At 50.3% G+C, this 24,483-nt stretch overlaps 1 protein-coding gene across 4 annotated transcripts in view; it reads left to right on the top strand.

Annotated features, from left to right (window-relative positions):
- Nucleotides 1–24,483, top strand: part of ABCC8 (ATP binding cassette subfamily C member 8) — a 76,816-nt gene that overhangs the window by 29,982 nt on the left and 22,351 nt on the right. For 3 of the 4 annotated variants that reach the window (XM_039236810.1, XM_039236809.1, XM_039236808.1), the window contains 9 exons: nucleotides 515–649; nucleotides 1,004–1,166; nucleotides 10,449–10,489; nucleotides 11,638–11,783; nucleotides 13,503–13,608; nucleotides 13,772–13,888; nucleotides 14,271–14,346; nucleotides 14,949–15,054; nucleotides 23,175–23,207. In XM_039236810.1, the coding sequence (XP_039092741.1) occupies nucleotides 515–649; nucleotides 1,004–1,166; nucleotides 10,449–10,489; nucleotides 11,638–11,783; nucleotides 13,503–13,608; nucleotides 13,772–13,888; nucleotides 14,271–14,346; nucleotides 14,949–15,054; nucleotides 23,175–23,207 (923 nt within the window). The remainder of the gene's footprint in view (nucleotides 1–514; nucleotides 650–1,003; nucleotides 1,167–10,448; nucleotides 10,490–11,637; nucleotides 11,784–13,502; nucleotides 13,609–13,771; nucleotides 13,889–14,270; nucleotides 14,347–14,948; nucleotides 15,055–23,174; nucleotides 23,208–24,483) is intronic. The other variant, XM_039236807.1, reaches the window with a different exon arrangement.

Genomic DNA, 24,483 nt, shown 5'->3' with positions numbered 1-24,483 from the left:
ACAATTCATATTTTATTTTTAAAAAGATGCCAGGAGCCTAAGAACGAACTCTCAGAGCCTGGACCGGTTTTGTCTGGCATGGAGACGGCGGTGCCCCTTTGCTTATGTGTCACTTTTTTCCCAATGTGAGGGGACCATCAGCCTTGCCAGCCAGCCAACAGAACAAAAGGTGCTGTTACACTCATTGTGCAACCTCAGCTCTGAGACTTCCATCTGGAAGGTAGATTTGGAGAGCGTTAACGCTTCAGCAGGCTTGCAGATAAATGCAGTTAGTTATCAGCCCAGAAAGCCACTGCTTGCGTGAGAGCCCATCACGTTAATACCTCTTTCTGAAATTGCTTTGTCACACCTCCTCCTCTGGCCCCTGGGGACAACTAGGAAACCTGGGCACCGTGGCATGTCCCTCTCTAGGGGCCTGGGCAAGGGGGTTGCCGACACCCACTCCCCAGGGCAACCACCAGGTCAAAGGAAATTCACCCCCATGACCCTCCCTCAACCCATGACCCTCCCTCAGATCGTCGTGGGTGTGATTCTCCTCTACTACATCCTTGGAGTCAGTGCCTTAATTGGGGCAGCTGTCATCATCTTACTGGCCCCTGTCCAGTACTTCGTGGCCACCAAACTCTCCCAGGCCCAGCGGAGCACACTGGTGAGTGAGTGTCCCCTGGGTGCTCACACCCCTTTTTCCCATCCTTCCCCCATGCATCTGCTTGCTCCCTTTCCCTGTACATCAGCGAGGCTTCTAACTCTTCCCCCAGATGCCACCAAACAGCCATACACACATATACTCATGTTATCATCGACCTTAAGCAGATCACTTGACTCTCCAGGCCTCAGTTTCTTTGTCTGTGAAAGGGGATGAGTGGAGGAAGCAGGGAGCATCCCCATGGGCTCAGGAGCTTGGCATTGCCTGTGAAGTGATGAGGGCATTGACTTGGCTCCTTCCTCTTGTGTGGGCTGGGGGTCAAAGGAAATCCCTCCCTGACCTGGTGACCCCTGGCAGGAGTATTCCAACGAGAGGCTGAAGCAGACCAATGAGATGCTCCGTGGCATCAAGCTGCTCAAGCTGTACGCCTGGGAGAACATCTTCTGCACGCGTGTGGAAATGACTCGCAGGAAGGAGATGACCAGCCTCAGAGCCTTCGCTGTCTACACCTCCATTTCCAGTGAGTCTACCCAACTAGCCAGCCCTGTGTGCTGAGTGTCTGGGCTTGAGGGAGGGAGCAGAGGTGGCCGAAGCTAGAGTCTTTATCATCTTCACCCAATCCAGGCGAGCCTCCACCTGTCTCTGGGAGCAGAGCCACCGGAAGTCACAGTGTCCTCAGTCACTTACCCAGCAACTGTATATTGACAGCCTGCTGCGTGCAGGGCACTGTCCTGGCCTTCAAGACACAAGGATGACAGAGACAAAGGAGGTCTTTTATACTCCACTGAGCTGATCTGTTATGGGGAGGCAGCAGTAAATGAATAAATAGCAACAGTTTTGGATTCTCCAGTAAGGGCTTTTTTGAGTAAGTCAGACTGAGCTTCCTTTCCCTGTCCTGGATTCAAGTCCAAGGAAGCGTCCATCTACCTGGGGTATGAGGAGGAGAAAGATGCTCATGGATATAGGGACTGAATCTGTATTAACCAAGTGGTTAGGAAACCCCAAGCCCAGAACAGAGAGGGAGAAGGGGGAAAAAAGACCAAAACTGGTAAAAACTCTTGGGGTCCCAGCAGACATATGTATTACAACCACTTTCCAGAGAATATGGGGCTCCAGTGGCAAATGCTCATGTAGGACAATGAGCTAATAGTAAAGAAACAAAAATCCACCTGAGAAAAATGTACCAGCAGAGAAAGAGTCAGCAAGTGCAAAAAAAAAAAAGAGAAAATAAAATAAATATGTTTAAAATAATCAAAGAGCTCAAGGAAAGGGGTAAAACCCACAAGGTAAAACAGATAAGTATCAGGAGGAAAAGAGTCAAAAGGACTTCTAGAAATTAAGAATTGAGTTATCAAAATTAATTTGGTGGACAGTGGTCCCCAGGTCAGGCCAGGGCTTATATAGATCAGGTGACTGATAGAGTCCTGCCCCAAGTTGATCTTACTGTTGGTCTGGTGGCTCCATGGCCCCAACCTCTGGTGGTGGCTACTGCCCAAGTGCGTAATTGGGATCGAGATAGCAGCTGGCAGACCTCGCCCTTGTTCCCTAGCCTGTCCAGTTTAAGAGCCAGTATGGTAGGAAGAGCCAAGTAGAAGCCCCCAGAGAGAAAAAAACAAAAAGGAAACAAAATAACTCGAGTGTAAAGCTTAAATGAATTAACATGGCTGAAGAGAACATTTGTGACTTAAAAGATCTGCAGAGGGGCACCTGGCTGGCTCAATGGGTAGAATAAGCGACTCTTGATGTCAGGGTTATGAGTTCAAGCCCCGCATAAAGAAAATGCTTTCTGCTATTTGGGCAAACCATTTTATAGATGGGAAATGCGGACCCAGGGAGGGTGTCTTCCTGAGGTTAAAAGCATGGCTCAGACCAGTTCCCTTGGCATCTCATGTTATTTTTCACAAAGGGCTGGACACCTACGTGAGGATAAAGAAAACTTAGGACACAATGGGGCACCATTTCAGGCTATTTTCCCTGAGTAGAAGAGAAACAACCAAGAACAGGCTTTGATGGGAGTAGGAAATGGAGAAGGAAAGAAATTAGGAGAGGTGGGCAGTACTGACCACCTCTGCCAGCTGAAGTTGGTTCTTTTGGTGTGCCAGGAAGAAGCACAACTGTGGGGGTCGCCGGTGGTGGGCCAGTAGTGGAGGGTGCACTGGCCATGTCTCCCGGACAGGGTCATGGAGAATAAGATAGCCGCTCAGGTCCTGTGTGTCCCTGGTATTCATACTGGGTCCAGTGGAGCCAGTGGCCGGCACCCAACCTGAAGGTTCTCACGGGGCAGGGCTTACACTGAGCAACCCAAGCGTCCCAGCTCCCTGTGTCCATCTAGACCATGATGTCCCGTGGTTCACCACAGTCAGCAGTGGCCCGACCCTCCACCCTCCATGGCACTAGTCATGGCATCTTTCTGCAGAAAGCCCTGCTAGGACCTGCTTTTCTCAGATGGCAAACATGGCAGGCAGTGGTGGCTCCCTGGATTCCTCACCAAGACACTCAGGTTACTGGTCTCTTCTCTTTACCCTTGGCCCTGACCATGCAGTGCTCAGGGCCTCTGAGCACTCAGGCTGAGTGCTCCACAGGATAGGAGAAATTGGGAAGGAACAGGAGGTCAGAGAAATCAGCATGTGCAGCCCCAGGCTCTCTTCACCTTCCTCTCTGCCAGCTCTGCCTGCCCCTGGGCCTGGTTATGGTCAAAGTAACACCCCACTGTGTATAACCAGTTAGACACCTGGCTCCCAGACATCTCATCAATGGGGACAGCTGCTGAGGTGGAGAGGGTTTCCCCCCACGCCAGGTGACTTCATCTCCCAGCAGCACAGCAGGGAGGGGTAGGGCAGGCTCCCCGTTGCTGCAATGCAAGATAGGGAAGGGAAGCAGCAAGGAAACAGGGGTCACTAGGCCCCCAAGATTCCTGGCAGCAAAGCAGGGCCAGCTTCAGGTCATATAGATGAGAGAAGCTCACAACTACTTTGCTCCTAGAAGATGTTTGCTCGTTTCTTACATTCCACACTACAACCTGGGAGGTGTTGTATATCAACAACATTTTACGATGTCTAGGTTCCCAGGCTAGCCCACTGAAACCTTACCTAGTAGATGTTCTTTGTCCCATGGGGTCCTCAGAAGCCAAGCCATGGCTTTGTGAAGGTCGTGGGGCCAGGAGGATGTGGGGGAAAGGAGACACCATGTTGTCAGGGGCTGAGACGACTATGTTAGAAGTGAGGGGCTCTGGAGCCAACCAGGGGTCTGTCCAGGGTCCTTCACCTGTCCAGGACTCAGTGACCTAGAAGGATAAACAGAGCATCCCAGGGTGGTACCTGGAAGAGGGCAGTGGGAAGGAAAGGGAAGAGCCCTCCAGGAGAGCGTTGAAAGCTAAGTGCTGTTTACTTGGTATTTGCCCTTCCTGGGATGGGTTTGTTAGTCAGCAGTGGGGGGGTGGGGGGTGGCGGAGGAGACAGAGTGGGAGGGGCACCTCCTGGCTGTGGGTATATGATTTCAATGTGTTTTCATTTACCTCCTCCCGGACTTCCTGCCTTCTGCTCCCTGTCACCAGGGATCAGGACACAGGTCATTAGGCTTGATGTAATGGGGCATCTTTCATTCTCATCCCTGGCACCAGCCATGGGGTCCTGGCACCAAAGAGGAACCCCAGAGTCACGTTTCCTGATGGGGTCCATCTCGGGGCTGCCTGCTGGGCTTTCAGTCTGGTCATCGTATGCCAGGCAGTCAGAGTACCTCTGGCAGTCTTTCTGCCGCTCCTGCTATCAGAGCCCTGAGCTGGTGCAGGCCAGGGCTGTGCAGGGGGTTGAAAAGGAAATGGATATAGTTTCCCTACCATCAAAATCCAGAATTGAAGAAAAAGAGATGTAAGTCCCTCGGCCGGGGTTGAGGGAGCCCAGCCCTGGGCTAATCACTGGGAGGGATGCAAGAGAGTAAGTTGTGCTCCTCGTTTTCCAGGGGTGTCTACTGTGCTGAGAAGCCAGAGCGGACATACATGAAACAGCGTGGCAGGGAGCACTGATCTGTGTGGACCTGCTCTGTGCTGGTTGCCTAGAGAGCCTACTTGCACTTAATCCTCACAACAGCTCTGTGAGGTGTGTGGCTCCACTTTCCCATTTTATTGAGGCTCAGGAAGGTGAATGACTCTCTAAGGTCCTCAGCCAGGAAATGGCAGAGAACAGAGAAGAAGGAAGGCCGCGGGCTTGGAGTTCGCAAGAGCTTCATGCAAGAGGTGGCTTGACCTGCACCTCGTAGGATGGGCGGGATTTCAGTGGGTAGAAGATTAAGTGGGAAAAAGCTGGAGGTTAAGTGCCATGGCCACTCTCCCCCAAGAAGTCAGTTCAAGCCTTTTTTCCCTAAAGAAGCGGGTGACTCTAGGTGTCCAGCCCAGCCGTGTATTTGAGGACAAACTTTGCAAGAGTGACAGAGGGGTTCTAGGCCCTACCAGTCAACCAACAGACATGCCGCCAGTTCATTCTGTTCTTTGTTCAACACCCATTCCAGAGCCTTCTCTCTGTGCCAGACTTTACTGAGGCCTTGTGCATTAAAGAGGAGGCAAGCATGATCCTCTCCCTCACAATCTTCAGAGGGACCATTCCATGAACAGTGGCTAGAGCCACGGGATCAGTTCCAAATGCCTCAGTTTTGTTTTGTTTCTCTCATCATTTATCTGATAAATATTTAGTGAGGACCTACTATGTGCCGGGACCTGTGCTAGGTATGTGGGTGCAGTGCTGAGAAGAAATAGCGGTCCCTGCCTGCACGTTCCTCACAGGCTGATAGGGAGGCCAGACGTGCAGCTGTGTTGTGAAAGGGTTATTCTAGGTGCCCATAAGAGTTCTACCCAACTTAGTCTTCGGGGTCATGTGTATCAAGGAAATCTTGTCAGAGGTGCCTGAAGGATGACTAACACGTTAGATAGATGAGGGGAAGAATGTTCCAGGCACAAAGGCCCAGAGGTGAGAAGAATGATGGTGTGTTCAAGACTTGAACACAATTCGGTGAGGAGAGGGTAAGAAGACCAGATGGTGCAGGACCCTGTGTGTTGTGTTCAGACCTCTTGGGTTTTGGCCCAACGCAGGAGAGCCACTGAAAGAATTCAGTTAAGGGCAGGTATGTTTGCCATCTCTTCGAGTATTCTGGGGTCAGAGGTCTTTCTTCCCAGCTGGTCCGAGCCACAGTCAGTGGGCCACCCTTGGAGGGAGGTAACTGGCCTCGAACCATGTCCTGCAAAACAAAAACCATACCTCCAAACCCAGCTCTGCCACAGACAGGGTTGTGGGGGTGGGCAGGATGGTGCTGGTGAACACCATTCTTGGGCCACCCCGCACCTGCCAGGGCCTGGCGATTCTTGGCAAGTCTTGCTTCCGTCCTCGGTGGAGGCCCCGACTCAGAGCAGCCAGTGCTGCAGGACAAGGTGACCTCCATACTTGGTCCCCCTTCCTCCTCCAACTTCTGTGAATTTCTTCTTCAACATCTGCCCCTCCTCTCACGAGCCGGGGCAGCCAATGCATATCCTGGCCTGCCTGAGGGAGAGCCAGGGAGGGGCATCTGTGAAGGGCAGAAGAGGCTCTGCTTCCTCCACTGCCAGCAGCCGAGCCTCCTTCCCTCCCCTCTGTAGACTTCAGACGGACATCCGGCTGAATGGATCCAACTAAATGTGGGTTGCACCTCCCTCTGGCAGGCGCAACCCACATTTAGGCCAGGCTGTGAGCCCGCAGCTGCTCCCCTGCCCTCCGTGGAGACAAAGATGAAGTTAACCAGAGGCACAAATGGCTGGTTGTACCTCCTGGATGCATGACCTCTGAAATATTTATCGATGCTGTGGAAATAAAAAGCTCCTGGTATTGCAGCGTAGGCTGACACCCACAAGGCCGGGCAGCATTCCTTGAACAAAGCCAGGGGTAGTGGCTGATCTGAGCCCTGCTTTGGTTTTGGGTGACTTGTCATTTGCTTTGTTGGTGGGGGGGGTGGTTTATGAAAAGCTGACACAGCTGTTCACTACTCTACCCCCAGAATGCAGCACAACACCTGGGACAGAAGACAGCCTCAGAAAATAATTTTTGAAGGAATACTTCTTTTTTAAAAATTTTACTTATTTTGAGAGACAGAGAGAACGTGCAAGCAGGGGAGGGGCAGAGAGAGAGAGAGGGAGAGAGAATCCCAAGCAGGCTCCATCCTGTCAGCACAGACCCTGATGTGGGGCTTGAACTCGAGAACCGTGAGATCATGACCTGAGCCGAAATCAAGAGTCAGATGCTTAACCCACTGAGCAACCCAGGCACCCCTTTGGAGGAATACTTCTTAAAGGATAGTTGGAGAGGAGGGTGTTAAAATGACACCTACCCATATGTCTACACCATGACAGAAAGACTTTTACTTTTGAAGGTGGCATGTCAGGCCTGCCTACACACAGCTAAACTTTTCCATAACAGTACCGCACTCACACATGATTTTCTAATCTTCGGCTTTCACTTAGAATTATTTCACAGTACTTCTTGCTCCCTCAAGAAGGGAGCTTGCTCACTCAGGATTTGAGCAGTATCATGTTCTTCTCCCCACACCACCCCGCCCCTATCCGGATCAAATCAAAATGAGTCAGCCCACCCCTTGCCAAAGTTGGAGAGAAATCAATTCTTGGTCATATTTCTCATCCCACCATCACCTTTAATGTCTTACAGGGCCTTATGTGGTTCAGGAAACTGGAGGCAGGGTCTCTGATCTTCAACTTGTGACAGCTGGGACACCCTGCTCCCTTCTCCTCACCCTTGCTAGGGAGTGTCTGCTTAGCTCAAAGACCTGCCAACGCTGGTAGCATCCCAGGCTCCTGAGTCTTAGACACTGACATCCCCAGTACCAGTCATGTCCACCCCAGGGCCCAGGGGGGTGGTCTTCAGAGGGGCCTTGAAAACGCAGCTGGTGATTCCCTTCCTCCAGCCCCCACCCTGTATGGCACCCAGAGCTCCCTGCACAAAGGCTGTCCTTCCAGGAGAGGATGAAGGAAGTGGAAAATTACATTTTCATTCGCCAACGTCTCCATAGAACAACAGAACAGGACAGAAATTAATTATGTTATATACATTCTCCATGTTGCTGCATCAGCGTTGGAATACTCATTTTCAAATTTATTTATAGCTTGTCTCATTCCTCAAAGGAGCTCAGGCAGCTACAAGAATAAAGACAATAAGATAGGGAAAAAATAAATTCAAAAAATCACGACCAGAGAAAACATGCAGTAGAACAAAATACCCATTATCACACATTTTCTGACTGCAAAATCTCCCCCGGAGTCGATGTACCATGTTTACTAAAACAGCCGCTCCTGTCGGACGTTGCCAGTTTGTTTCAATCTGGGTGGTTTATGGCTGTGGTTGTGGTTTTGTTTTGCTGTGACAGATAACGCTGCAGCTAACACCATCTTGCTCAGGGCTTTGTGCTTCTGTTAAGCGATTTTTCAAGATGAATTCCCAGGAGAGAGATTACAGGATCAGAAGGTCTGAACTTCTGCGGGGCTCTAGCTTCGAAGCACCAGATTGCTTTCTAAGCACAGTTGTGCCAATTTGCATCCTAACTTCGAGCCTATTCTTGAGCTGGGAGTTGAGCCCCAGAGGTGTTGGAGGGGGCCCAGGGATGGTGCACAGGTACCTTCTCTAGTTGAGCCCCTCCCTTCTGGTAATTGCTGAAGATGGGCAGGAGAGAAACAGAAGGAGGCCCCTCCTCTAAAGGAGCCTTCTGGAATAACTGGCCCAGGAGGGGATGGACGTGACTACCCCAATGTTTTTTTTTTTTTTTTTTAATGTTTTATTTATTTCTAGGAGAGAGAGAGAGAGAGAGAGAGACAGTGTGAGCAGGGGAGGGTCAGAGAGAGAGGGAGTCACAGACTGAAACAGGCTCCAGGCTCTGAGCTGGCAGTCAGCACAGAGCCGAAAGCGGGGCTCAAACCCATGAACCGCAAGATCATGACCTAAGCGAAAGTCGGACGCTTAACCGACTAAGCCACCCAGGCGCCCCGTGACTACCCCAATGTTTAGAGCTATATGGTTGGTAATTGTCAAGGGTCCAGGCCTATTGGTGTCCTCCCTCCCTCATCCCAACCCATGATGGCTGTGCTATGTCCTACGTCCCTGATCTGGGTCCCTTACACTGTAGGAAAACCGATAATGTTTATACAGCCCCCCTGGCAGAGACATAGAGAGAACTGTAGCAATGTGCAGAGTACCTGGAGACCATAATGCATTCTTCAGGAAGGGCTGCTAAAGGTCAGGTATGATATTGGTGTTGGTAAAAAACCATGTGGTCAGAGAGACTAGGTGTATTTCCTCCATGAGACCGGGAGCTCTCTGACGCCTGGGGCCGTTTCCCTCACCAGGTTAAGAATTCCCCCAAAATGGACCCAATGTCTTTCCTGTCTGTTAGGGATCTTTCCAGAGGCATGCTCCCTGTTTCCCCAGCTTAATGGGGGCTTCCTGAGAGCCCAGCTCTGCCCCCTTTTCAGACAAGAACCCCACTGTGGGCAGAGGCCGTGTTCTCCCACCCACTTGGGGCTCCATGTCTCCAGCATACACTGTGTCCGTACTTGCTGGTGCATACAGGATGCTTGGAGTAAGTGGACAGTCTGCTTCTTGGAATGGTGTTGACCGTCTGTAATTCTTCAGTGTCTCCAGAACCTTTACCGTTCATTAGATGGGGGCCATGTGCACAGCAGCTGATCCCTTGGCCTCTGGCTCCTGGCTCCTTCTGCTTTAATTTGGCTAATTATATAAGCAGACTCTTTTCTGGACTCTGGAAGAGGGTCCTGGAAGGAAGGGGGAGGAGATGGGAAGGTGGCAGCTAAGATAGTCATCTCTTATTCCAGGAAGGCTGCTCTCCGGAAGTTCAGGCCCGGGGTTAGGGCTCTCTCCCGCATCTCACACTTTGGGCAGGAGCATGACCTGTGAAGCAGAGCTAAACTAGAAGCCTGTGAGGTGTGATATTCAGGCAGCATCTCAGGTTCACAGAGTCTGTTCCCTACATTATCCCCTCTCACTGGGAGGGAGCCAGAGTGTGTGAACAAGTACATGTTTACAAAAATCAGGTATAGAAACCAAGGCACGGGAAAGGTAAATGACCTGCCCAAGGTCAGGAACTCCACCCTTCTCTGACTTGAAGTCCAGCTCCCTTTGCTCTCTGGGATCCCTATGAAGAGTCCGAGGGCCACACTTTCAACAAAAGAAGGAGGGGACCTTTGTTGCAGCAAATCAACTGTCCCTCTTGGGTAGGGACTCTAAGCCTTGGAGCCAAGGGACACCCTCTTTTAAGCTGTCCTTGGTTACTAATACCTCAGTGTGAGTGAGTTTGAAATCCTTCCCAAGAGCCATGAGAGATGAGGAATCCTCTAAGTCTCAGAGAGAACCTGGCTTGAGACCAAAGGCAGAGCAATGGGTAGCAATCTAGTGCCCCCCAGAAACACATGAGACTGACCTCACAGTTGGCCAAAGGCAGCCAATGCTCCAATCCCTTCTCTTATCATTTCTCACGGGACTTCCTTCCCACTGGCCACCTGGAGCAGAATGAAAGCATTTAGGCTTTTGCCTAAAGGCTCAAGTCTCAGACACATAGGGTGAGAATCCTAAGGGAAACAAACAGGGTAAGACACTGGTGGAGGGGACCCCAAGGCTAGAGTTCTGCCCCTACCCTGCCCAGCTCCACCCTGCTGGCTGGAGAAAGGACCCCATGGGCTGCACTACTTCCAGACCACCCTGGGCAGCTTCATTTTTAGCTATCTCATCCCTCCCACTAAACTTCCCTTGTGCTTCCTCCACAGTTTTCATGAACACGGCCATCCCCATTGCAGCTGTCCTCATTGTAAGTGGATCCCTTCTCCATCTCCGGATGCGGTGGGTGGCAGAGAATGTCTGCAGTGAGAGGTTGCCCAGGGTTTGGCCTCTCTGCACAAGGACTTCGGATGATGTGCCCAGCAGTGGGGCTGGAAATAGGGCAATAGATTGAAAGTCTGTATGCCGAGCAGGTGACTTCCTGACTCTGCCCCTGGGCCCAGAAGACCTGCGGCTTCATCTTTAAAGAAATCTCACTTGCTTTTAAAAAGAGCTATCAAACTTTTTAATTATAAAAGTAAGATGTGTTTATTGCATAAACGTTGGGAAATTCAGAAAGAAAAAGACAAAGAATTTGAATCACCCACAATCCCACTGGCACCATCTTTAATGTGTTTCTTTCCAGTCTCTTTTTAAGGCACATAATGTGACATTCTTACAAAAATAGGATTGTGTTGCACACACAATTTTATAACCTGCTTTATGGAGTTTAAGAATAAGCCCATGAATAATTCTCCACATCTAAAGATTACAGTGGAGGTTTCCTAAAGTGATTTTGACCAAAGCTGTGTGTGAGCCCAGTAGTGGGGGCCTGAAGCATACCCCTCCAGAAAGGCCGAGCCCTCACAACAGTCCAGGGCTCCCATCCTTGGCTTCTGTGATGGCCACAGTTCTTTTAAAAGATGCACTTGTTTCCTCCAGGGACCAGTGTACCTGAGCTGTGGTGAGTTCACAGCCGTCAGACACACTTGGGAATTCACTTTTGACATGATTTATTGGGCTGGTTCTGGCCTGGCTCCTTGGGGAAGCCTGGGTCACAGAGGCTGTTGGGCCAGCCAGGTAGCCAGGGGCAGAGAGGAGGAGGTTTGGGAATGATCGTGCCTACATTTTCCCTGACTGAGGACTGCTGTTGGAGTGGGCAGAGCTGACCTAAGCTGAGGGCTTCCTCTGGTCATTCCTGGCAAGGAGGGGGCAGGGCAGGCACAGCCGCCCCAGCCCTCCAGCTTGAAGTCCTGAGCTTGCTGGAGACGTTTCCAGGAGATGGATGGAAGATGATGAAGGTGTCTCTAACAGGAAGTTCTCCTTGGGTTCCCTGTTCAGCACTGCTGGCTGATGCTGCCAGTATGGGAGAGGGCCACACTCTTGAGTCACATACCTCACTTGTGCTTCTATCCACAGACCTTCGTGGGCCACGTCAGCTTCTTCAAAGAGGCCGACTTCTCGCCGTCGGTGGCCTTCGCCTCCCTCTCGCTATTCCACATCCTGGTCACACCTCTGTTCCTGCTGTCCAGTGTGGTCCGGTCTACAGTCAAAGCTCTAGTCAGGTGAGAAGAGGGTCCAGCAAGGACACTGGACAGGCAGCTCGTGTGGTGGCCCCAGGGCTTGCTCCAGTGACCACTGCAACTACAGTTGTTTGGTCCAAAGTCATACTTCCCTGTTGATCCGGGCCTCTGCTGAAGGTGGTCGTAGCTGGCCAGAGGGACATAGCCATGCGTGGCTCCCCTCCATGCCATCCCTGAGAAGGGATTACCCGACTGGCTTATATACCTCCAAGGAGAGGAAACCCAATGGCACCTGCAAGACAACTCTGTAAAAGAAGAAAAAAAAATTCCATGTTGAGCCCAAATTGGCATCTCCTCATAAATTCTGCCCATCAGTGCTAGTTCCACCCTCCAGAGCCACCCAGAATGAGCACTGCTCCTCTTCACATGGCAGCCCCTCGGATTTCAGAAGGTATCCACTGAATCTTTGTCTTCCTCAGGCTGAACATCCCCTCTTCTTTCCACGGGTCCCAGAGCCTTCCCGACCCTGGTCAGTAAAGCAGCTTTCCCTAAGTGCCTGCATGTCCTGTCCCTGATTAGCCTGCAGCTCTGGGAAGCCCCTACATCGGGGCTCTAGAGCCCTGTGGCCACTCTCCCAGAGGCATCACCCTCTTGGGAATGAACACCTGAGGGTAGAGGGTTGAGGTTTTGGCTGGGGAGTTCCACACCTGGAGTGTGAAGATCTCCTTGGACCACTGAAATAGCTCCTTGAAAGCTAGGTCTTGGCATGCCTCTCGGGAGGGCCAGCTATGTCCTTTCTCATCGCCAGTGGGACCAGACAGTACCCGAGCCCCTTCAGCCTTGAGGAAAGTGACACCCTGGTCTAATGAGACTCTAGCAGACCCTAGACAAGCTAGTGAGGGGAAATCGCTGTTGGAACAAAGTCGCTGATGGAAGGAACAACTCACACAAGGAAGCTCTGGTCAGGGTTCAAGGATGGAAGGGGACTTAACTTAGCAGAATTGTGGTGACAGGAGTATGTAACCCAGGAGTAGTTAAACCAGGGCTGGAGAAAGATTAGCTCCTATTTCTAGGCTTGGCTGTGCCAATTAGTTTAATTGGCCATGGCACTGTGACTTCTAATGATCACCCTTCCACTTCCACCCCAGCCCAGCTCTGTGATTCTGTATAGAAACCACAGGTTCAAGGATGCTGCACTGTTGGAATTCCCTTGTGCTGACCCAGAAGCATTTCTATATGCAGACACTCCGAATATCACCATCACCAGAAAAGCTGAGGCCTTCTACTCCTTGAGTTGGGAGTAATAACACCTCCCCAGCAGAATTTAATTCTATGTTTATAAAGCATTTAACACAGTGTCTGGCATATAGTTTGTGCTCAACGAATACTAGCTATTGTTAATAACCAATCCTGATCCTAACTAAACTTAACACTGACCAACCTTAACTCTAAGAGTAATGATAAAGCCCAACACCAAGGAACCAGCTTTAACACTTAATTACCCCTAAAACTAACCAATCTCACCCTAACCCAGACCCTAATCCAGTCCAGCTGACTGGTCAACCCTAACAAATCCTGGTAACATCAGCTGCCCGCCATGGATGCCCACTGATCTGTCCTTTTCCAGTGTAGGGTTTGTGGGGACACTACCACAGGACCCAGAACCTTCTCAGAGCCGCTCTTTCAGGCTGCACTCTCCTCCCTCTCCCCTTCCCTCTGCCCCTGGCAAGGGTGAGGGGTGTCTCTGTGCTTCCTTTGCAGTGTGCAAAAGCTGAGCGAGTTCCTGTCCAGTGCAGAGATCCGCGAGGAGCAGTGTGCTCCCCGGGAGCCTGCGCCCCAGGGCCAAGCCAGCAAGTACCAGGCAGTGGTGAGTGCCTGGCTTCCCCTTGCCACTCCCGGTGTTTTTCTCTAGTGCCTGTAGCTTGTGCTCTGCTGTGTCCTGTCTCAGCCTCTCATCCTAGGAGGGGGGACTTCCTTCCCTGCACAGCTCCCAGCCCTGTGGGCCCTCACCTCCTCCTGACCATTTCCAGCCCCTTAAGGTTGTGAACCGCAAGCATCCAGCCCGAGAGGACTGCCGGGGCTTCACAGCCCCACTGCAGAGGCTGGCCCCCAGTGCGGATGGGGATGCTGACAATTGCTGTGTCCAGGTGAGTCCTAGATCCTGCACCCCCAAGTCTGGCCCCCCAGCACCATCTCCAGGAGGGAGCGCAGCATCAGAGACATATGCTGAGTCCTCTGCTCTGGAGGTCATCCTGCCTGCCTGGAGAGTCCATAGCTGTCCCCAAAATAGGGACAAGTCTTCCTTCTCCATTGAATGTGGGACCCCATGACTGTCCTCTCAGAGAGGGTGATTCAGGCAGGGGTCAGCAGGAGAAGGCCATTCCCCACTCCTCTGCCCTAGAAGTGACCCAGGGACTGAAATCAGAGTTTTTAGGCTTTCATCGGGGGAAGGGAGGCAAGAGACCATTCACACTGAGAACTGAGCTGCTTTTCTATTCTTTTCCGGGCGGTGGGCTACCACCAATAAAGATCATTGGAGGCTTCTTCACATGGACCCCTGATGGAATCCCCACACTGTCCAACATCACCATCCGCATCCCCCGAGGTACAACCCGGCTCACATCTCTACATGGTCTGGGGGTGCCCTTCAGAGTCATAGCTGAAGTGCCCCCCCTCCACATGTCCCACTGAACAACATAGAGAGAAAAAGAAAAATCAGCATGTATTGAGCACCAGCTCAATGCTGACTCTTGGTGGGTACTCTGGGGTGTGAACACTAGAAAGGGGTGGGCTGGTGGGAGTCAGCAGCAAGGACAGGACCAAAGAGCAGGACCTTGCTGTCCAGCCACCTGTTGCAGACATATGGGTGCTTCATAAAAAGAAGAGCAGTCCCAAGTAGCCAGGGAAGGTGCCATGAAAGAGGTGAGCAGGGTCCCTCAGGCCGTGAGACAGGGTGGGTATTCTGGAAAAGACAGCAGCATGAGCAAAGCATGGGGGTGAGATGGAGATGGGATCCAAAGTGGCCTTTGTTGGGACCATGAGATCTGGGCCCACATTAGGGAACTGGAAGAAGGATATAGAGTTCCCAAAGGAAAGGCTTAAATGGGAGTCCCAGAGTTGCATGTATCTGTCTGTCTGTCTTTCTGGGTGGTAGTCCTTCAGACTCCCTGGTGCCCTGGTCCCATTTCCTGCCTGCCCTCTCTGCAGGCCAGCTGACCATGATCGTGGGGCAGGTGGGCTGCGGCAAGTCCTCACTCCTCCTGGCCACCCTAGGGGAGATGCAGAAGATCTCAGGGGCCGTCTTCTGGAACAGGTACTAAATGCACCCTCAGGGCTCAGCTAGTGGGGAGACCTAACAGTGGGCAGGTGGGCAGCCTTTCTTTCAGCCATCCTTCTCAGTTAAGGACGCATCATGCCCCTCTTGAACACTCGCTGTGTGTTCAGTGAGTACTCAATTAATGCCGTTAATGGTTATTCTCATCAACATCATTAGTACTTATTCAGCCCTTATAAGTGCTGAGTACTTTGCTAAGTCCTTTGCATGCATTATTTCATCTAGTCCTTGTGACAGCCAGCAAGGTAAGGACTGCGAAGCTTCCTTGAGGGTTCTACTATTTGCCCTAATTCACTCAGCTAATCAGTGGCTGAGCTGGAACTCTGACTCCATCCCACTTGACTCTAAAGCCATGCTCCCTCAGCCGCCCTGCCTCCCTGTGTGGGGAACTGCAACACAAACATTGGTTTCCGTCTTGGTCATCAGCAGAGTGACATAGACCGTTCAGTGGGTGTTTTGAGGAGCCAGAGATAACCCAGACAAACATGGGTTTCTGGACAAAGATCACTATCTTAATTAAAGAGCCAGAAGCCCAGGCTGAGTCAATCATGAATCTATTATTTATAGCCACCTACTTCCAAAAAGCACTTGAAACTCATTGATAAAAGATACATAGAAAATAGAAGCTTTTTAAAAAGGAAGAAAGGAAGAGTTGAGAAATGAAGAGGGTGGGAAAGTTATACAGAAACCTGGGCAGGGCGTGGCCTGGAGTGCTGGCCTTCCCCACCCCATCCCCCGGTAGCTAAGGGCAAGGGGGACCTGACCGGTGTGCAGAGCACATTCAGGAATAAAGTTCGCAGCCTCAGCAGAGGACAAGCTGTCCCTACACTCATTTCTAGGGGAAAAGTATCATTCAAGAGGTCAGGTTTTTCATAAGCCTGAGCGCAAAACTGAGCAGAAAGACTTTGGGCCCAGTGTCTGAATACCTGTGTGCATCTCCATTTGCGGACATTTTCCACAATGTCCCTGAATGGTACATAAGGTGGCAAGTTTCCCTCCTCAGTGGGGCCATAGGGAGGCACACTTTGGTTGGGATTTGTTCCTGCGACCTCGGTCTTTGGAGTCTTAATTCTATCAGGGACTGTGGTGTGTTTGGGGGCAGAGGGGTCTCTTTCTGCATTCCACATCTTATTTGGGGATTTCTCAACACAGCTTGACTGGGAAGGTCAGGCACTGGGTTTGAGGTCACTTTGTCAGCCTCTTGTACCAATTGGCCCTTAGGGCTCTGAAGGAAGGAGCCCTTGCCCATTGACTGGCAGTGTATCTTTGTGAGGGGAAGATGGAATTACAGAGCCCAGAGATTGGGGTTGCCCTGGGTTCTTGGGTCTGTGTCCCACTCAGCATGAGTCAAACCCCCTGTGGGCCTGGTCTCTTTGCCTCACTTTCTTTTCCTTCCCCAGTCCCCGTACATGGGTGCCCCCCACACCAGCATCAGCACCTCTCTGTCCTCTGCAAGAGGCAGCAGGTACTCTTTGGGGGATTCAGCCCTGCCCTGCCTTGGCCTCCACCTCTTCTCCAAGCTTGGCCAGGGTCTGACTGCTGCCGCCTCTGTCTTTGGAAACCTCTGCCCCAGCCCAAGGGGTACAAGGGGCCTTTCTAGAACAACTAACATTAAGCAGCTCTTATGTGCAAGGCACTTATTTATAACTCCATTGTCTCAGTCAGTCTTCACCAAGCTCTGTGAGGTAGGCATCATTAACCCCCTTAACAAATAAGAAAATTGAGGTGAAGCAAGTTACCAAAGGCCACCCAGCTCTCAAACAGCAAAAGTGGGATTTGCACCTAGGTGCTCAAGCACATGGGCTTTCCACTGAGTGCTGAGAGAGAAAGGCCTCAAGAGCAGTGTGAAGAAATAATTAGCCTGACAGTCCAAAGGCCAGCAGTCCCTACAGCCATGACACCTACCTCCTCAGGAGAGCCACCACCCTCTCCTCATGACACTCACTCTCAACAGGCAGCTGGGCCCCAGCTCCCAGCCCAGTTCGAGTGTAGGGGAGGGGGTGGTGATGAACAGGTTCTCTCCTCTCCTCCATTTTGCTCTCCTCCACAGTATGGCTTCCCTCCCAAGCATAGCGAAGCACATCCTCATAGCATGCAGCCAACAAACCCTCGGAAGTTGTGACTTTGTTCGCAACTCAACTCAGGCTCCAATCTCTCTGCCTTGATGTATTCACTCACCCCCTGTTTACTGAACACCTGCTGGGTGCCAGACCCTGGGCACAGCGACAGAAATGCAAAGATGATTAAGACATGGCCCCTGCTTTTATGGGAGGGGAAGGAGATCAGCGCCATAGTCAAGCACAGAGGAACAACATGGGCCTCTGCGGCCAAGGAGAGAGAAGGCTCATGTGGATGTGGTGTTTGAGCCTTGAAGGATGAGTATGGTTTCATTAGATGGAAAAGGCAGGGGTGGGAGACGAAGGTGTTCCAGGCAAGGGTATCGGCATGGGCAAAGGCTTGCTGATGTGAAAGAACATAATTCTCATACCCAGAGCACTGTGGTGGGGTGAGGTGTAGTGGCAGAAGACAGGACTAAACAGGTGTGCTGGGCTCAGGTCAGACACCCCTATATACCAAGTCCAGGAAGTAAGGTTTAGCCTGAAGGCTGTAGTAGAATTGTGCTGGTGATAAAGGAAAGGGGGGGGGGGGTAGGGACTGGAGAACGGGAGACCAGTTAGGAACTCATTATAGTGGCTGAGAGGAGTCTGGACAGACATGGCTCAGTTGTCTTCATCTGCTGTGCGTCTCTCAAAATCCTGGACATGTACAAGTTCTGTCAGGCCCAGCTATCCTGGGCAATGAGTTAAGTGTGGGGGCTGTGTTGTTGAGGGACCCTTCTCTTACACGCAGGAGCTCCATGCCTCAGACCCTGGGCTCAGGTCTGCAGGGGGATGATGCACTTGCAAAGTGACCCAAGAGCAAAATAGCATTTAACCTGGCAGGCTCTCCCACAAGTCTGCCTGTCTGCAGCCAGAGGCCAAGGCGATGCCAGGCGGCTCTGATGTTTTTATCCACGCCACAGCCAAGGCCTGGTGACCCGGCAGCCAGAAGGAGTTCCAGGAGGCACAAGGCAGGTTGCTGGGGGATTAGGAAGTGCAGAATGGAGAATGCTCTGGAGAGATTGGTTTGCATAGCCATTCATTTGTTCTTTCAATGAACAAATGAGTAGTATGGCTAGGCAGATAAGAGCAGAGAGCTCTGGAGGCAGACTGCCTGGGTTCAGATCTGGGCTTGGTGCTTTGGGAAATTCCATCACCCCTCTGTACCAGTTTTCCCTTATTCCCATGGGCTCGATGTGAGGCTTAACCTAGCATGTAGTAAGTGCCCTATAAATATTATTATAAATATTATTGTTTGAAATGCACTTCTATGCCCGTACAAAATCCCTCTATTTCTCTTGAATTGCAGTCCAGCCTGTCCCCCAGGAGAGATGGCAGTGAGCTCCCTGGGGACAGAAACCATATCTTATTTGCCTCTCTGTATCCACAGCACCTTTTCTAAATGAGTTCATACATTAAATGAACACACAACCTGGAATGATTCATGACGTCCAGGAGACTGCCATCATAAATGTGGCTTTACATCTCTCTCCTAGAGCATGCCTTTACCCAGGCTGTTCCCCTGACTCAGAATTCCACCACCCAATTCCCCACCAACATTTGGAAAATGGGAATCCCCATTCATATGTGGAATTTAAGAAACAAAGCCAATGAATATATGGGGAGGAGAGGAGGGAGGGAAACAAACTGTAGGAGACTCTTAGAGAACAAACTGAGGGTTGATGGATGGAGGTGGGTGGGGGATGGGCTCAATGAGTGATGGGTATTAAGGAGGGCACTCATTAATGATGATCGCTGGGTGTTGTATGTAAGTGAGGAATCACTAAGTTCTCCTCCTGGAACCAATATTGCACTGTATGTTAACTAACTAGAATTTAAATAAAAATTTGAAAACAACAACAACAACAAAAGGAAAGTGGGAATCCTATTAGCTCCTGCCTCACAATGCATTATGATTTTCTGCTGATGTGTCTGTCTCTCCCATTACACTGAGCTCCTTGGGGACAGGACTGAAGGATCCATGTTGTACCCCAAGGGCCCAGCAAAGCATGTGTCTTTTGTGAACTACTCTGTGCAAGCTACAAAGGAGAAGACCTAGCCCCAGGGAGCTCACCAGTCCTGGGTGGACAGAGGCATGCAGACAGAGCCCTGGCGTGGGCGCACAGGGTCCATGGGGTGAGGTCCTGCATTGTGGGCTGGAGATTTACTGCAGCGGCCCTGGGCATATCTGGCACATCAGCCGCCAGCCCCTGGTCTCAGGGAGAACCACGTGGCTCCCAGACATCCACTTTAGTAATAGTCACCGGTGCCTGGCTCTCTGCTTCAGCGCACTATCAACCTGGGAATTTGCAAACTCTCTCCTCAATGTCTAAGAAGAAAACATTTTGATGAGAATTTAATATTAGCAGATATACTCAAGTGGAATTCTTTCCCTAGAAATAAGGAATAGGGCCATTAATGACCACAGTGGAATGATTTTAAATGTACCCAGGGAGCCAGCAGGAGGCAGGGCCCCAGAGAAAGCACTGGGGTAGGGAAGAAGGTTCCACTTCCTGAGGAGCAACTACAAGGCAGCCTCCCTAGAGCTCCGTGCTGCCCCTGCTCTCACTACCTGCTGAGGCTTCCCAGCTCGAACCGTTATTTCTGTCGGTACCCACTCAGGAGGCCTGGGCCTTGCTTGCCTCAGAAGCCTGTCACCTTGTGGTCATTGGTATGAAGGCTGCCTTCCGAGACCCCTGATACCCCTGGAGGTGAGAAACAGCCTCCTTTCATGACTGCCCTGTAGTCCATTCTGCTCATGCAGTCCCTGGAGCCTTTGGGGAGTAGGGGTAATGGGCTCAGGTGACCCCAAGTTTCCTGCAGGAGGCAAGCATGGTGGTGTGATAAGCAGACACGGGGCCCTGCATGGAGGTGATGAGCCAAGCTTTGTCTTTTTTTTGTAGTCCTGAGTCTGGCCCTCACTTGCTGTGTGACCTCGGGCAGGTTATTTTACCTTTCTGAGTTTTAGTTTCCTCATCGGGACAATGAGAAAAACCCTTTCCTCAATCAGAGTCTTGGCATTAGAACCCAATGGCATTAATTGGAAAGGGATCTGTGGTAAAAGGTAACATTTCAAGCCAGCTACAGACCTGTCAGGGACAAGATGAAAGGACCATGGGGACCCAAAAGTTTTAACCTCGTCTTCCAACCTGTCCCTATCTCTTCCTTTTTACTGATTGCTGGGGTCTTAAATGAGTGGTAGACTGTTTGATTTCTCCTATGTGTGCATCTTTGGGACCAAGGATGATCCCCATCCCCCAGGTCTCCAGCCCTACATCCTCCCCTCCAACCAGCTATGAACCGTTTTTATAATATATTCTCCCAGTGTCACTGAGGTTTGTGCCATGACCCCAATTTTATACACAGGGAAACAGAGGCTCCCTTAAGGAAAGGGACTTGCAGAAGATCTCACACCCAGTGAGTAGGGAAGCTCCTCAGATAGGAACTTCAGAGCCCATATTTTTTTCCAGCTCTGCACTGCCTGCCTGCAGATCTTGCTTCTTCCTCCCACCTAGAATTCCCTCCCTCTGTCCGCACTCCGTCCTCTCCCCTTGAGCGTTCAGCTCAGCTCTGACTTCCTGGAGCCTTTCCTCACTTTATCAATTTCTTCTCCAAACTGTTTTCAAAATTTACCTTGTTCTCTGATTCTAGAAGAATGTCCATTGAATTAGAAAGATACACAAGTATGAAGAAGGCAAAACTACCTAATATCCCATTACCTAGAAGTTTCCAGTCTTCTTTCTATGCATTTGCATATGTGTTTGTGGGTCCTTTCCCCCAAAATTTCTACAATAATTTCTCACTCCTACTTCTTTTTTTGGCCCTTGTAACTTTCTGACTTCTGTACCTGTCTGATTCCCTCTACCAGACTGTGAGCCCTTTGAGGACGGACTCTGTGCCCTTGATTCAGCTGTGTGTGCACACACATGCCCAGCACCTAGTTGGTTGGAGGGAAGGACGTGGGGGTGGAGACCTCAGGGGAATTGTCCTTTCAGCTCAGTGCTTGGTTTCAGAGGTACAGGCAGAGGAGGGATGGACTGACCCCCACACATTTAAGACCCCAGTAATCAACGAGAGAAAGTGTGTGCCACATGTACCGTTTTTTACTTTTCAGATGGAAACACCTACATACAAAGCCTTGGGGAGGCTCATTCTAGAGAGGCTGGGGCTACACTGGAAAAAGGTGGAGATGAATCTGGATTCACACCTCAGCTTCCTCTCTTCCTAACTGTAACATTGGACACACTATGGAAACCCCGAGGCTCAGTTTCCCCATCTGTAAAAAGGGGACACGAACACCTCTTTATAGTATTGTCCTGCAGATGACATGACAAATACAAATTACACACTGTGCCTGGTATAAGGACAGCCCCCACCCAGTGCTAGTCTCCCCCCCTTCTTCCCAAATGATTAAGATGTCAGTTAGCAGGCTCCCTTTATTACAGGTCAGTCATGTGCTAAGCAATGTGGGGGTTGGAAAAGATGCTCTTCCTGCCTTGAAATCCTGCTGGGAATAAAAGACTTACACAGGAGCTGATTAGAGAGTAAGGTAGTCCATTATAAGGGCTAATTGAGCAGCCCAGACAATGATGCAAAATGAGCTAGGGCTGAGAGAGCGCACTGGGCACTGGGGTCCTCAGGGAGTCCGCAGATGTGCTTTCTTCCAGATAAATAATAGCCTTTGGAACTCTGGAAGCAATCAAGGCAGGAAGACTCCAGAGATGAGCCTCGGCCACAGAGTTGGGATTTGTAAGCTTTGGTTTTTTATCTGTCTTATGTTACCAGCTGTCCAGAAATTCCAGCAATCTGGTGGTTGGGGAACACAAGGTTAGGTTGGGTTGAGAGAATGAAATGAGACCACAAAGATCAGAGGACAGAATCTGAGGGGTCCTGTAACCACATATCCAAAAGGATCTCCTCTCAGTTCTGCTCCTTAGCAAGGGACAGAAAAGAATCCATCAGGCTCCTTGCCATCTCTGTTTTCATCCATCCCAGTGTTCCCTAAAACCACAGTGGAATGGTGCAGTGCTGTCATTAAGAGCATGAAGCTTTAGAGTCAGATAGATCTATTTTCTCTGCTATTTGCTGGCTGTGTGGCTTTGGGCAAGTTACTTAGTCTCTCTGACCCTCACTTTCTTTGTCTGTAAAGTGGAGACAGTCAAAATAAACCTCCTTTACATGATTATTTTAAGCTTTAAGAAAGATGATACTATTACAGTGCTTATCACAGTGCTTATAAAAGTTCAACAAATGTTAGCTGGTTTTAGTATGACTAAAATCAGATCAGTATGAAAAAAGAGTGGATTATTTTCCCCAAATGTGCATGTCAGAAGCACACACTTTATTGGCAGAAAGCTACTTCTGGAAGGTTGAGAGGTAGTCTGGGACAGAAAAGAGCGCTGGCAAAGTTGGCACTAAAATTCAGGGCACCTCACTCAGTGTTTTTCATAATTTTTTTACTATAATCCACAAAGCAAGATGCACTCTATATCACAGTCCACTACATTCATGCATTCATAGATAAGGGAAAAAATTCACCAGAAAATATACATCTTAATCACATGCTGGGCACACTTTTTTTTTTTTAAGTTGTTCAATTACTTTAGACCCAATGATTGGGTCCCAATCTACAGTTTGAAAACACTGTATAAAATGATTCTGACCTTGGCAAAGTCACTTTCCCTCTCTGAGCTTTAGTTTTCCCCAGTGCTAAACCATCATGATACCAGCCAGCCTCACTGGTGCTCTGAGTCAGGGGCACAGATTTAGCCCTTGCTATTTGGAGGTGCTCACTTAGGTGCTGTGGAAGGGGCAGGGATGTGGAAGGGGCAGGGATTGAGAAGAGAGGTTTGTGTCCCTAAGGAAGCCACTTGGGGACACTGCGGATGGGTGGGAAGGGTGGGGATTGTGGTGATCTTTTCTCTCAAAGACCTTTGTGATGGAGAGAAAGGCAATGGAGTGAGAAGTAACTGGTGTTGATTTTTCCCATTTGTGCCCCAGCAGCCTTCCTGATGAGACTGGAGAGGACCCCAGGTACAGCCTTGGAACTGGGTTAGAAGTGGGTCCCGACAAAGGGAAGGGACTGGGGGGCTGGGAGGGCTGGTGGGGTTGGGATACTGAGTGTGGACGGCAGGGTGTGCAGCCTACATAATTTCAACAGTGCAGAGCCTTATAACAAGGCATGCTTTCTCAAACATGGCAAAATCTGGTTCTTAGAGAAAAATAACTTAAACATTCCAGTCTGTGGCCCTTCAAAGGACCTTATAATATATAAGCAGATATATAATATATCTGTGGTTTAAAAATTTCATGATGGATGGGGCACCTGGCTGGCTCAAGGCTCAGTCAGCAGAGTGTGCAACTCTTGATTTCCAGGGCATGAGTTCAAGCCCCACACTGGGCATGGAGCCTACTTTAAATAAACAAATAAATAAATAAATCAAAGTGGATAGTCAGAAAGTAGTTTACTGCTTGCCACGGGCTGGTGAGAAAGAAGGAAGGGAGTAACTGCTAATGGGTACAGGGTTTATGGGGGGGGGTGATTAAAATGTTATGGAATTAGTGGTGATGGTTATACAACCTCATGAATATATTCAAAACCACTGAATTAGAAAAGATATGTGCCAAGGAAAGGACAATTAGAAAAAAAAATGTGTAAAACGGCCCTAGGGGATGATCCTGAAAAAACCGTTGAGAAACAGGGCAGTAAGGGAGGAGGTAGATATCCCCCAGGCCAGACAGAAAATTTGGCCTTATTGCTCTATGTTCAGTGTTTATTCTAAAAAATTCAAGTGAAATAGATTAATGAGGCTCTGAGACACTCAGAACCCTCCCGAACCTCACACCTCCCAAGAATATTCAAAGCACGCTGGAATTGGTATGAAGTCAGGGCTGGGAAGGGTGACTCAACTTTGTAAATACGCCTAAGCTCATGGCCTTCCCTCTAATACCAGAATGTTTCACTTCCCCGTTTTCTTTGCCCTTTCTCCCACCTTGTCCCCAAGTGCCGGGGTGTGATGACAGGCCTAGCCTCTCTCGCCATAGTAACCATGGTTCTTGAGCCAAAAGGCAGACCTCACGGTATGTGACAAGCATGACCGTGTGGATGAGAACAGCGGTACAGAATAGCTGACAGCAGAGCCATTCTCGGCCGTCCAGGGCATGCAGTCACTGCAGCTGACACGTCTTTCCCAGCAGATACCCCAGATGGCACTCCTGTCTTCTGACAGGGCCACACGAAGCTTCGAGTCATGCCTGGAGCCCTTCTTGGCTCTCTGGCTGCCACGCCGAGAGTTCCATGGGATGTAGG

The sequence above is a fragment of the Hyaena hyaena genome, unplaced genomic scaffold (assembly GCF_003009895.1).
Source record: "Hyaena hyaena isolate Hyena2069 unplaced genomic scaffold, ASM300989v1 scaffold_116, whole genome shotgun sequence".
In the NCBI taxonomy this organism is placed as follows: Eukaryota; Metazoa; Chordata; class Mammalia; order Carnivora; family Hyaenidae; genus Hyaena; species Hyaena hyaena.
The sequence above is the reverse complement of the archived record's forward strand: the minus strand, read 5'-3'. Positions and strand labels throughout refer to the sequence as shown.